Below are 14,343 nucleotides of genomic sequence, written 5' to 3'. Positions count from 1 at the left end.
AGTAATAAAATATACATAAGCATTAACCTCCCTTCTGTCCCCTACTATTTACCTCCTCTTACGTTATTTACCAAAGATCATACAACTTGTTATATCAGAGCCTGAATAAATATTGCCTTTTCACATTGTCTTTTTTTCTAAGTTGTAATTTTATTTAAATCCTGTCTTTCTCAAACATCTTTATTTTATTTTATTTTATTTTTATTAAATATAATTTACACATAAGTTTACGTATAAAGTTTACCATTTTGAAGTATACAATTTAGTGTTTTTTTAATATACTCACAAGGTTGTTCAACCATCCCCACTATCTACTTCCAGAACATTTTCATTACCCCCGGAAAGAATCCTCATACTCATCAACAGGTACTCCCCATTCTCCCCTCTCCCATCCCCTGGCAATCACTAATCTACTTTCTGTCTGTATGGATTTGCCTGTTCTGGACAGTACCATACCATATGTGGCCTTTTATGTCTGACTTCTTTCACTTAGCAGAATATTTTAAGGTCATCCATGTTGCAGCATATATTAGTACTTCATTCTTTTTATGGTTGAATGCATTCCATTATATGGATATATACCACATTTTGTTTATCCATTTATCAATTGATGGACATTTGGGTTGTTTCTCCTTATTGGCTATTAGGAGTAATGCTGCTATGAACATTCTTCTGCAACCTTTTGTATAAACGTGTGTTCTTTTTTCTCTTGGATATATATCTAGGAGTAGAATTGCTGGGTCATATTGTAACTGTATGTTTAGGATTTTGAGGAATAGCCAGACTATTTTCCAAAATGACTCACCATTTTACACTCATGCCAGCAATGCAGAGAGTTCCAATTTCTCCAATCCTCACTTGTTATTATCTGGGTTTTTCCCTTCCTTCCTTTATTTTTAATTGTAGCAGTCCTAGAGGGCATGAAGTGGTACCTCATTGTGGTTTTGATTTTTAGTTCAGTAAGGATTAACAATGTCTAACATCTTTTTGTGTTTTTATTGGATATATATATATATATTTGAATAAATACTGATATATAACTGTAATATATATCTTTGAATAAGTAAATATTCAAATCCTTTGCCCATTTTTAATTAGGTTATTTGTCTTTTTATTGTTGAGTTGGAAGACCTTTTACATATCCTTATCAGATATGTGATTTACAAATATTTTCTCCCATTCTGTGGATTATTTTTTCACTTTCTTGACAGGGTCCTTTGATGGATAAAAAGTTTTCAGTTTCAATGAAGTCTTACTAATCTGTTCTTTTCTTTGGTTGCTTGTACTTTTGGTATCATATCCACATTGTCTTTTCTTCCTTGAAGAATAAAAGAAACATTAAACCAGGAGTAAAGAGACAGGACTTCTATTCCCAGATACGCAATTACATAAATGTGTGACCTTAAGCCATTATTTAAACTCATTTGGAACTGAGTTTCCACATGTTTGAAAAGAAGCTGGGTTCATCAGAGCAGATAGTTTGTACTTTTTCATGAATAAATTATCTCTGTAAAACACCCTACGTTAGTACTTCTCCACCTGCCTAACATTTGGCAATCTCTGGAGACATTTTTGGTTGTCACAACCAGGAAGGGGTGCTACTGGCATCTAGTGAGTAGAGGTCAGAGGTGCTGCTAAACATCTAACAACGCACAGGATGGCTCCCACAGCAAAGAATGATACCAGCCAAAAACGATACTAGTACTCAGGTTGAGAAACACTACAATTAAGGTTCTGTTATTCCAGTTTATTTTAAGTGGTAGTCTTTGATTTTGTCTGTAGGAGCCAGAAGTTTTGTGCTCTTAGCCTTATACTAGAGCTACTGGCCTGATGGAGGCTAAAAGAAGGGGGAGGTATCAATAATTCTTGCAAGTCAGGAGATATTTTTGATAATGTTTTCAGGACTTTTAAAAAGTATTGTGTCTTTTATTATGAAGAAAACAATTTTCAATATAGATATCTCTAGGAAAAGACTTGTAGATGTATTCTTGTTATTGAGTCTTCAGGTCACGATCCCGGGGTCCCGGGATTGAGTCCTGTGTTGGGCTTCTTGCTCAGCGGGGAGCCTGCTTCTCCCTCTCCCTGCTGCTCCCCCTGCTTGTTCTCTGTCTCTCTTTCTCTCTGACAAATAAATAAATTATTTTTAAAGGATAAGAACTACATGATCCTTTCAATAGATGCAGAAAAAGCACTTAACAAGGTACAACATCCATTCATGATAAAAACCGTCAACAAATAGGTTTAATAGGAACAGACCTCAACATCATAAAGGCTATATATGGAAAAGCCACGGCTAATATCATCCTCAATGGGGGAGAAACTGAGAGCTTTTCCTCTATGGTCAGGAACAAGACAGGGATGTCCACTTTAACCACTGTTATTGAACATAGTAGTGGAAGTCCTAGCTTCAGTAGTCAGACAACAAAAAAAAAAAATAAAAGGCATCCAAATTGGCAAGGAAGAAGTCAGACTTTTGCTAATTTGCAGATAACATGATACTGTATTTGGAAAACCTGAAAGACTCCACCAAAAATTGCTAGAACCATAAACTAATTCAGTAACATTACAGGATACAAAGTCAATGTACAGAAATATGTTGCATTTCTATACACCAATAATGAACCAGCAGAAAGAGAAACTAAGGAATCAGTCCCATTTACAATTGCACCCAAAGCAATAATAACACCTAGGCATAAATCTAACCAAAGAGGTGAAAGATCTGTAGTCTGAAAACTATGAGACACTGATGAAAGAAGTTGAAGAGGACACAAAGAAATAGAAAAATATTCCACGCTCATGGATTGGAAGAACAAATATTGTTAAAATGTCTATACTACCCAAGGCAATCTACACATTTAATGTAATCCCTATCAAAATGCCAGTAGCATTTTTTACAGAGCTAGAACAAACAATCCTAAAATTTGTATAGAACCACAAAACACCCTGAATAGCCAAAGCAACCTTGAAGAAAAAACGCAAACCTAGAGGCATTACAATTCTGGACTTCAAGTTATATTACAAAGCGGTAGTCTTCAAAACATTATGGTACTGGCACAAAAACAGACACATAGATCAATGGAACAGAACAGAAAACCCAGAAATGAACCCACAACTCTATGGTCAACTAATCTTTGACAAAGCAGGAAAGAATATCCAGTGGGAAAAGGACAGTCTCTTCAACAAATGGTGTTGGGAAAACTGGACAGCAACATGCAGAAAAATGAAACTGGACCACTGTCTTACACCATACACAAAAATAAATTCAGAATGGATGAAAGACCTAAATGTGAGACAGGAAACCATCAAAACCCTAGAGGAGAGCACAGGCAGTAACCTCTTTGACATCAGCTGTAGCAACTTCTTTCTAGATACGTCTCCTGAGGCAAGGGAAATGAAAGCAAAAATTAACTATTTGGACTTCATCAAAATAAAAAGCTTCTGCACAGTGAAGGAAACAGTCAACAAAACTAAAAGGCAACCTAAGGAATGGGAGAAAATATTTGCAAATGACCTATCTGATAAAGGTTTAGTATCCAAAATATAAAAAGACCTTATAAAACTCAACACCCCAAAACTGAATAATCCAATTAAAAATGGGCAGAAAACATGAATAGAAATTTTTCCAAAGAAGACATACAGATGGCTAACAGACATATGAAAAGATGCCCAACATCGCTCATCATCAGGGAAATACAAATCAAAACTATAATGAGATATCACCTCACACCTGTCAGAATGGCTAAAATCAACAGTACAGGAAACAGCAGGTATTGGCGAGGATGTGGAGAAAGTGAAATGGTTGCACTAATGGTTGGAATGCAAACTGCTACAGCCACTGTGGAAAACAATATGGAAGTTCCTCAGAAAGTTAAAAATAGAACTAACTACCCTATGATGCAGAAGTTGCACTACTAGGTATTTACCCAAAGAATACTAATTCAAAGGAATACATACAAACCTATGTTTGTGGCAGCATTATCTACAATAGCTAAATTATGGAAACAACCCAATGTCCATTGATTGATGAATGGATAAAGAAGAAGTGATTATATATATAGACACACACACACACGTACGCACACACCATGGAATATTAGCCATCAAAAAGAATGAAATCTTGCCATTTGCAATGATATGGGTAGAACTAGAGAATATTATGTTAAGTGAAATAAGTCAGTGAGAGAAAGACAAATACCATATGATTTCACTCATATGTGGAATTTAAGAAATGAAACAAATGAAGAAAGGGGAAAAAAGGAGTGAGGCAAACCAGGAAACTCTTAACTATGGAGAACAATCTGAGGGTTGCTGGAGGGAAGGTGGGGGGTGGGTTAAATAGGTGATGGGGATTAAGGAGTGCACTTGCTGATGAGATGAGCATGGGGTTTTGTATGCAAGTGTTGAATCATTATATTGTATGTCTGAAAATGATATATAGTGTATGGTAACTAACTAGAATTTAAATAAAAACTTAAAAAAATAAAGTCTGAGTTATTTCCAATTATTTTTCAAGAAGGTCTGCGTTAGAATTGTTTCTCTCAAAAGTATATACATGGACCTTGAAGCTGCTATAATATTTCCCATCTCTCAGCACCCACATGCATGTGTATGTATATACAATTTTTTAAAGGGCCCAAAACATGCTGAAAGTTTAAGAGTTTTTATAATGGCTTCGAACTAATAACATACTGAAAATATGACTTTCTTAACAGAAAAAAGATCTAGATTTTTTTAATGAGACTAACTTTTTTACACATTGGTCACATATGTTTTTACTAAACAGCAGAATTTCTCACTACATCCATGGTTCAGTATAAAAAAATCCCATTGTCAATTAAGATTTTAAAAAAATTATCTCAGCAAGAGGATTAAATTCTAGTCTAGATTCATTTATCTTCCTACTTTACAAACTCTAGGTAAAGGAATCTAACAAGTTGCCAAAGAACACAATCCTGAGCCTTAATCACAAAAGTTGATGAAGCACCTTTTATAAGACCCCTCCACCCCGCAACAAGTGGGTATCCAGAGGAATGTTAATACCATACTACTAAAGGTTAAATATTTACATCATTTTAGAACATTTTAAGCTGTATTACAGTGCTATAATTTCTCCTCTTAAGGAAAAATAGATTGCATTTCCCTGCAGTGTTCTGAAAGGAAATAAGGTCGTTTTTAAAAAATATATCCATAATAACTAGTGGTTTGCTTATTTTTTTCCTGTATTTTTAAATTCCAACAAAGCATTACTTTGCAAAAGGTCCTTCAGTTCAAATTCAGTGTCTCTATTTTGATCTCTTTGTAAAAGAACTCTCTGTTCATCCATTCTTTCTGCCTGAGAATGTAAAATCAAGTTAAAAAAGTCCTCATCTGGCACTGTTGGTCCCTTTGTGGCAGCAGGTGGTGGAGCACATCTTTGGTCATCTAATCTGGACCCTTGACATTTTACAAGGATGCCAAAGAAGTCTTCATCAGGCTCTTTGTTGTCATTAGTCATCAGGTGGCCAAGGGCAGACTTATTGTTATTTTGTGTCAGATGAAGCCCTGGCAAATTACTGAAACTGGCCCTCTGATCATCAAGACGGCGGCTCTGTGAGCTGGCAAGGTCTAAAAACTCATCCGTGTTGGGGGATACCATGGAAACAGATGATGTTTTTAGTATCACTCTAGGGGGAGTGGAAGAAGCTGCAGTTGAAGCTGGCCCACAGCTCTGTTCTTGTAAGCAGCACCTCTGATCATCCATCCGATTGCTCTGAAATCGGCTTACCAGGTCAAAGAACCCTTCATCTCCAATAGTATTTGTACTGACTTTTCTCTGAGAATTTGGAATTCGGTGATCAATGGAATTACTGGCATCTTGGAGAACTTTAGTGGAGGAATTAGTTTTGCATTTTTTTCCCCTTCAATCTGTTGACAAAGAGCAGCTTCGCAGAAGGTTTGGCAATAAGAGGCTTTTGTTTAGCAAGAATTTCACTGTTCCAGTTCTGTACCTTTTCTGGTGTTAACTTCATAAGTTCCATGTTTTCCATACTGTGTCGGCGTCCGAACTTGAGGCATGCACCATGCACACTGTTACCAATTTCAATATTTTCAGATATTATTGAATTATTTGTGCTGTAGCTCAGACCAAGAACCATTTGAAGACCTGAGAGATTTAGTCGTGCTGTTAGTTCACCACTTCTATTCCCAGCCTCTCTTGAAATTTCCAAGTGCTTCTCAGCAAAATGCATTGCTTGGTCATGATTCCCTAGAGCGGTGTATGCATTTCCTAAGCTCCAATGTGCTCTTCCTTCACCAATTCTATCATTTAGCTCTTGATCAATTGCCAAGTGCTTCAGATGATAATCAATGGCCTTTTCGTAGTCCTGAAGCAAAGTATATGTGTTTCCAAGACTATAACAAGACTGTGCTTCAACAGCTCTGTCTTTAAGCTGTCAAGCCAATAGTAGTCTTTTTGTAGTATTCAGAGGCAGTTTCAAATTCACCAAGAAATATATATGCATTTCCAAGGTTGCTATATGCTCTTCTTCCAGCTGCTTTATGTCCAGATTCTTTTGCAATACGGAGACGCTGCTCATGAGCTATAATCGCATCCCTGAAGTTGCCAAGGAGGTAATGTGTATTTCCAAGATTTCCAAAGGCATGTCCTTGGGCTGCTCGATCACCCAAAGCAGTCACTAGTGATAGGTTTTCCTCATAATAATCCACAGCTGCCTGAAGGGCATTTCTCACTTCTTCTGGAAATTCTCCTATGTCCTGAGGACCAGGGCAGCCAAAACTTTTCCCTTTGGCGTGATACGCATTTCCAAGATCGTAAAGTGCTCTTGCTTCTTCCACCTTGTCATTAAGCTCTCTAGAAATATCTAGGTGTCGCTGACAACAAACTACAGCTTCATCAAAATTCCCAAGAACTTTTACAGTGTTTCCCAGATTACCACTAGCTTTGGTTTCCCCCAGCTGGTCTCCAATAGTCCTTGCAAGAGTTAAATCATGATGATGATATTCTAATGCTTTGGCATAATCATGCAAATAGAAATAAGCATTGCCCAGCTGGCTGTAAATAGCACTAAGTGTTTTTAGGTCTTCAGTTCCAACTTGAACTAAAGCTTCAAAAAAGGACACACCAGCACTGCAATCTCCTGATTTACACAGACGTTCCCCTTCCAAGGCCAGTTCTAGGCAAGAAGCTTCCATTCTGTAACAAACATGAAAAGAATAGTCTTCCCTCATGCTTATCAAATTTTCCTCCATTGAGTCATATTATAAGCTGAGTAAAATATGAAATTATTTTATTTAGTGCCAATCCAGTTCTTTACAATGTAGAATTGTTGTAGAACATTGTCTGGTTAGTATATTAATGAGTTGGTGTTAATACATCCTAAGCTCCTGCTTCTTCTTTATTAATAATGAAAGGAGGTCAATGTCAGACAGCTTAAAGGTTCAAAATGTGTCCCAAATCCTTGCATCTCTGGCCCTTTCAGCAGCACTTCAGCAACATTTCTCTGGTGGGCCGGCGAGTCCCGGGAGTGCGGTGGCCGTGACGGAGCTGCAGCAGCGGCCGCCTCCTGTATATACAATTTTAAAATGGTACAGCTTCTACAACATATAAGTAATGGAAGGATTTGTGTTTAACTTTGTTTATATATACAGGAAGCAGTGAAAGAAAACAACAAGAGAAAAGAAATGGAAGAGAAGACTAAGAGGGCAAAGCTTGCAAAAGAGAAAGCTGAACAAGAAAAGTTAGAACGCCAGAAGAAAAAGAAACAACTCATTGATATAAACAAAGGTATGAAGTACTTTCAATTTCTTAAAGATATATAAAGTACAAAATAATTTAACTTAATTGATTTTGGATTATAATGTAAATGTGCTCTTGGTAGAAAACTCACAATATTATTAGTTATTTGTGTCATATTTCTCTCATAATATTATCTCTATTTCTTATCACCCTACACTGAGCGCTCAGGATTTTTGAGAACCAGTGCAGGGTAATATATTGTTGAAATGGTCTCTTTCCCTTCATTTATTTTATCAAATTATATCATATTATGTTCTGGGTGATGCAGTGGTGAGGAAAGAAGAGGGTGAGATGAAAAGAGAAAAACTGGTAAGGGGAGATGAGCCCTCTGGCTCTAATTTCATTTTGTTGACACATGTCTGTTGACAATGCAGTAATAACAGTTTTCCTTGGGGCCTTGAACATTTCAAGTCATAATAGATATTGATAGCGCTAGTATAAGAAGAAAAAAAAATAGAGACATCTTATTCAACTGTGAGCCTAAGAACAAAGATGCTGTATGTCCACATAGTGTAAGGTAAGTTGTTTTCTTTGTTAACAAGAGTGATTGTATATTAAAAGTGAGTGTTTGGTTTTATTTTGTTTTCTTTTTAAAGAAGAGAAGCGTAAATAAAGTGATTGGCACCAGGTAGCTGCACTCTGATTCAATTTAAGAAAAATTAAGAAAAAGCATAGCCTTTGCCACTGAGGGGTATAGAATTTAAAAACGAAACAAAATCTGTAGATACAAGAAATACAAGTTACAAGAGAACATGATTAATATGGGTCACCTATTTCTTAATATAATTACAGTAAAAATTGTAAGCACTGGGTAATGTTGACCATGTGCCAAGCACTGTTCTAAGACTTTGACATGTTTTAAGTCAATTAATCCTCCTAACATAAGAAGTAGATACTGTTATTACCTCATACAGGTGAGGAGAACCTCAAATTAAAGAACTTGCTGAGGATCACACAAATACCAAGTACAACATCAAGATTAGAACCAAAGTAGTCTGGCTAGAGAATCTTTGCACTTATAAATGCGGTTGTCAAGTAATAATAACTAACAGCAGTTACTAATGTGTAGCACTTACTGTGTACCAGGAACTGTTGTAGGAGTTTGACATATATAAACACATTTAATCCTCATAAAACGCTATTAGGAAAGGGCTACTATCTCATTTTAAGATGAGGAAACTGAGGCACAGAGAAGTTAAGTAACTTACTCAACTTCACAAAGACAGTAAGAGGTAGAATCTAGGCAGTCTGTGGCTAGATTCAATTATTAATTATTTAATTTGATTATAACTTTTAATTATAATTATTAACCATTATCAATTATTCTGTAGTAATGTCTCTTAATAGCTAACTTTCTGAAATGATATCTGTACCATTAAGTTTATTCTTTATGCCTTTAAAATATATAAAAATTTTTAGGAATCCACTATAGTTTATCTTTTCTACCCAGGAAATAAAAATAATATCATTCTAAAAGAAGAAAATAAGTTAACAACTAAGGCTAAAAAGAGTTAGCATCAACATAATTTAGCAAACAGACTTCATAATTAGGATCAAAAGAATTGGTCCTGACTGAAGATACTCAATTAGGAAAATCACTGGAGTATGCATGGCAGTGGGTATTTGTAGGAAGTTCTTACTTAAAAGATGATGGAGTCAGTAGAATAGTACTAGAAGTTACTCCCTTTTGTACATGGACCATTAGTGAGATAAGAGTATGGGAGAAATAGGGGACAGATTGTGCATTCTCAGGCTAAGGGCTTTACCCTGAAAGCTGTGGGAAGCCCATGAGTATTTCTAAATGGGAAATTGATGTGCTCACATAGATTTCTTAGAAAGATCATTTTGACAGAAGCATAGAGAATGGATTGGAAAGAGAAGAGCCTGTGACAACAGAAGTTATAAAGTTATTATCATAGTCCTGACAAGAGATGATGGTGGCTTAAATTAATGCAGTGGTAGTGAGGTTAGAGAAGTTACCAATTTAAGAGGTATATATGAGTTCTATAGGATGTGGATATATAGAGACAGATTTATTTAAAGGAATTGACTCATGATTATGGAAACTGGCAAATCCAAAACCTGCAGATTAGGGTGTCAGGATGGACCCAGGGAAGGGCCAGTCTGAAGATAGTTGGCTTGCAGAATTCCTTCTCACTCAGGAGAGGTCAGCCTTTTTATCTATTCATGCCTTCAGCTGATTGGATGAGGCCCACCCACATTGTGGAGAGCAATCTGCTTTACTCAAAATCCACTGATTTGTTTTTTTATTCTAGTTTTTATTTCTTTTTTTTAGTTTTATTTTATTATGTTATATTAATCACTGACTTAAATGTTAATCTCATCCAAAAACACCCTCACAGAAACATCCAGAATAATGTTTGAATAATTATCTAGGCACTTTGGCCCAGCGAAGTTGACACATAAAATTAACCATTACCAGAGGGGTATTAAATGGTAGAAATGACTGACCCTGATAATTGAATAGATGTGGGAATTGAGGAAAGGAGGCATTAAAGAAGGTGATTCCCTTCATAAAGAAAAAAATTCAGGAATAGAGCAGATTCCATCAGGAAGGTTACAATGATTAGTGTCATTTTGAACATGTTTCATTTTCAGACCTTTTGGAAAGATGGGAAATGTCTAAGTAGCCATTGTATATCATTTGCATATGAAACTCAGGAAAGAGGTTTGGACTAGACAGACAGACTTGAGAATCATTGGTTTTTGATGATTAAAGTTAGGGTATATTAATTTGCTAGGGCTTCTGTAACAAAGTACCACAAACTAGGTAGCTTAGAATAATAGAAATTTATTGTTTCATAGTTCTAGAGAAGAGAAGTCTGCAATCAAGATGTAGGAAGGGCCACGCTTTTTCTGATGATGCTAGGGAAGGATTTGTTCCAGCCTCTCTCCTACCTTCTGGTAGTTCCTTGGTTTATAGCAGCAAAACTTCAGTCTTCACGTGCCATTATCCCTGTGTGCATGTCTGTCTCTTCACATGGTATTCTTTTTATTAGCACACCAGTCATATCGGATTAGGGGTCCAACCTACTCCAGTATGACCTCACCCTAATTGACAATTCAACCTATAACATATGAGTTTGAATGAGATCACCAGGGTAAAGTTCAGATTCTGAGGTTCTGAAAGTATTTGGTCTCAGAACCCATTTACACTTTTAAAAATTATTGTGGACCCCAAATACCTTTTGCTTATTTGGGTAATATATATTGACATTTATCATGCTGGAATTAAAACAGACATAATAAAATTATATAAGATAAATCATTTGAAAACTTTTTATTTACTAGTTCTATTAAAATAACAGAGTAAACCTACTACATGCTAAAAACATCTTTTTATGAAAAGTAGCTTTATATTCTAACCTCCTGCCCCCCAAAAATATTAGTAAGAAGAGAAAGCTATAGTGTTGTAAATTTCTTCCGAGTCTGGCTTGATAAAAGCTTGATTCTCATACTGTTTTTACATTCAATCTAATGCAGTATCATTTGTCATGTGGCTTCTGGAAAACACCATAAACTCATGAAAGAATGAGAGAGAAAAAGACAAAAAAGTATCACTATTCTTATGAAGATAGTTTTTACCTTGCATATCTGAAGTGATCTCAGAGACTCCCACAAGTCCCAAGACCACACTTTGAAAATCTCTGGAGTAAATAATGAAAAGAGCAAGCAATTAAGAAAGAGTCTAATGAGTTTTATGGCAAGAACATAATCTTGCCCCCATACTGCATTGCACCCTTCCCTCTCCCCAAGTATTTACTCAACCTTTCACTATTTCCCTAAAAATATACCTGTAATAGAAAGAAAAAAGAAAGAAAGAACCTATTTTGATTATGTCTCTGGTATATATTTTCATTTCCCAAGATTTGATCAATTATCCCTTCAAATATCATTAAAGCGATAGTATGAAGATCTAAATAAGCTTTTATGCAAATGCTTAGCTGAGTGATCTGAATATGAAAGACACACTTTAACATAGGATTTATCTTTTGTGTATTGTTAACCATATCTCTAACTTAGAGATCAAAGAGTAAACTTTACCATTAGGTTCTTGATTTGTGGCCCATATGTTGCAAATACCTTGTTACTATTATTATTATTATTGTAATATTATTTTACATTTAAAAGTATGTGTGTGTTAGTACTTATAAATATGTTTCAAAAAGAGATACTTCCACTGGAATCGTGTAGCCTTAAGAAAACGAGAAGAAAGAATAAGAACAGAGTCGGGTAGTTAGGGGTCAAGATGGAACTCAGTGAGTTTCTCAGACAGTATCTTATAAAAAATGCTATTGTTAACTAGGTAGAAATCAATTGCAGACACTTTGAGGGCCTTGGGGAAAGTGTGGTCAGGCTACATAAAATATGAATCCACAGGTGACATGAGAATGAGGTGCAGTCAGAAAGTGATTAAGAGAACTTTAAATGTGTCTAACTTGAATAGTATCATCCACTTTCCAGTAAAAGAATTGTAATCTTCCTTTCCCCTGAGCGATGATGTCAAATATTTGATTGCCATTTTAAGATATGTATTATATAGAGCATAGAGGTATTTCGTGCACATGTGATTAGAGATACATACCATTAGAACCAGAGGGTCCTACCCATAACAATAGTAGTGAAGCAGAGTCCCTTGGGTAAAGAAAGTCACTTGAAAATTACCAACAACTTTAAAAACACATACTCTTTCTGTAGTTTCTATTTCATACCACCTTAGCAAAATTGCAAGCCTCTCCCTTTTAGAAAATATCCCATGATCCCATATAGCTAATAAGTAATAATAGTAAGTTATATTTATCTGACATGCAAAATTATATATATTCATCAAAAAGAAATATTTTAGAATTTAATTTAATTCAGAAGAATAAGAGGATAAAGCAAACACAACAGATTATTTATGTTATCTAGATGTGATCAGCTGAACTCAGAATTAAGAGGGCATATCATGGAAACCAAGCAGCTAGAGAATTATATCTTTCATGTTAAATCCATAAAAAAAAATCCCGTGTTTTAAGCCTCCATTTTGAGAAAATTAGAGATCAGAAAGCAAGGGCCGTGATAAGAATTTATATTTTTTTAATTGTAAAGGAGAAAAAAGGCATGATTATATGTTAAAGAGAGTCATTTTGCAAACATTGAAATGAAAAACTAAAAAGTTATTTAACTCTGTGCATTTAAAAGAGCTAGAAGATCAGTTCTAGCTCTGCCATCTTCTAGATTTATGACCTTGTTATTTTCCTTCATCTCTTCATGCCTCAATTACCTCATCTGTAAATGTAGGATAATGACATTTACCTCCCATCATTAAAATTAAATGAGATAATTAAGTACAGTACATAACACAGGGCCTAGAATATACTTGTTGTTGCTGCTGCTAAGAGTTGTTTTGAGTTCATTGCAGAATCTGAAGAAAATTCAAGATATAGTCCCTATCCTTAAGAATTTTGTCGGAGAATTTTACAATTTTGTCAGAGAAATGTGTAACAGAGGAAAATCTGTTTTCCCATTCCCCATCTGAGGTTATTTGGCTGGGGCCCTGTAAATTAGACTGACTAAAAATAGATTAACAAAAGAAAAATAGATTTATTAAAGTGGGATACTTTATTAATGTGGCATACATGTAGGAGCACTCAGTGATGGGGAACTCAAAGGAATGGTTAAAACTTGGGCTTATGTGGCATCTTAACAAAAGATTAATAAATTTTTATAAATGTTTAGGTAAGACAAAGGAAAAGGACTTTGAGTTTCTAGGGCAGCAAATTTTAAAAAGGTAAATATATGAGGAACTAATGGAAGATAAGGGCTAGTTAATAAAATTTGTTATATAGGTTCTTCTGGTGCTATTTCTGGACTGATGAGGGTCTATTTAGCGTTGTCTCTGGTGATTAACTTATGTTCTTCCTGGTAAAGAGGGAAAGATGGACATTTTACAAATTTACGTCCTGCTTTTAGGCAAGTAGGGGGAAGACAGCTTTTCTTGTTTCTGCTTTTCTCAGTTGCCTTCAGCTCAAAATAATCCTTATGCCAAAGTGGCATATTTTGGAGTGACATATTCTACTACGCTTCAGATAAAAGAAAGCTGAACCAACCAGCAAATAATGTACTAATATATAATAGAGATTATCTAGAAATATCTAAAAGAATTCAGTGGAGTCTAGTAAAATGACAGAAGGTTTTGCAGAAAAGGCTAAGTATAGTCTCAATGTATCATTTGAACTAGATGCTGAAGGATGAGTAATACCTGCCTAAGCAGAGGCAAAACTATTCAGATAAATGGAATAACATCAGCAATAGTGCATGTCAGCAAATGAGGCAGCAGGCTTCATGTATGATATGTTCAGTGGCCCACAGGAAAGTACATCAAAATGATTAAGAGGATATGTCCTATATTCAAGTCCCAGATCCACAACTGACTAGCCATATAATCTCTGACAAAGTATTTCATCTCTCTGTGCCTTAATTTCCTCATCTATACGATGGAATAATATTGTCTTCCTTGTTATTATGAGGGCTAAATGAAGGAA

The 14,343-nt window shown here is 35.4% G+C and overlaps 1 protein-coding gene and 1 pseudogene across 4 annotated transcripts in view; one reads left to right on the top strand and one right to left on the bottom strand.

Annotated features, from left to right (window-relative positions):
• The window catches only part of DIAPH2 (diaphanous related formin 2), a 946,398-nt gene that overhangs the window by 740,123 nt on the left and 191,932 nt on the right, over positions 1-14,343 (top strand). For all 4 annotated transcript variants that reach the window (XM_088028705.1, XM_088028707.1, XM_088028706.1 and 1 more), the window contains one exon: positions 7,648-7,783. In XM_088028705.1, the coding sequence (XP_087884831.1) occupies positions 7,648-7,783 (136 nt within the window). The remainder of the gene's footprint in view (positions 1-7,647; positions 7,784-14,343) is intronic.
• On the bottom strand, positions 5,207-7,248 carry LOC114207405 (G protein-signaling modulator 2 pseudogene; annotated as a pseudogene).

Source organism: Eumetopias jubatus, unplaced genomic scaffold (genome assembly GCF_037043125.1).
Source record: "Eumetopias jubatus isolate StellerSeaLion01/CBP00866 unplaced genomic scaffold, mEumJub1_p1.0 scaffold_11, whole genome shotgun sequence".
Lineage (NCBI taxonomy): Eukaryota > Metazoa > Chordata > Mammalia > Carnivora > Otariidae > Eumetopias > Eumetopias jubatus.
Note: the sequence above shows the minus strand (reverse complement) of the source record. Positions and strands in the feature narration are given on the sequence as shown.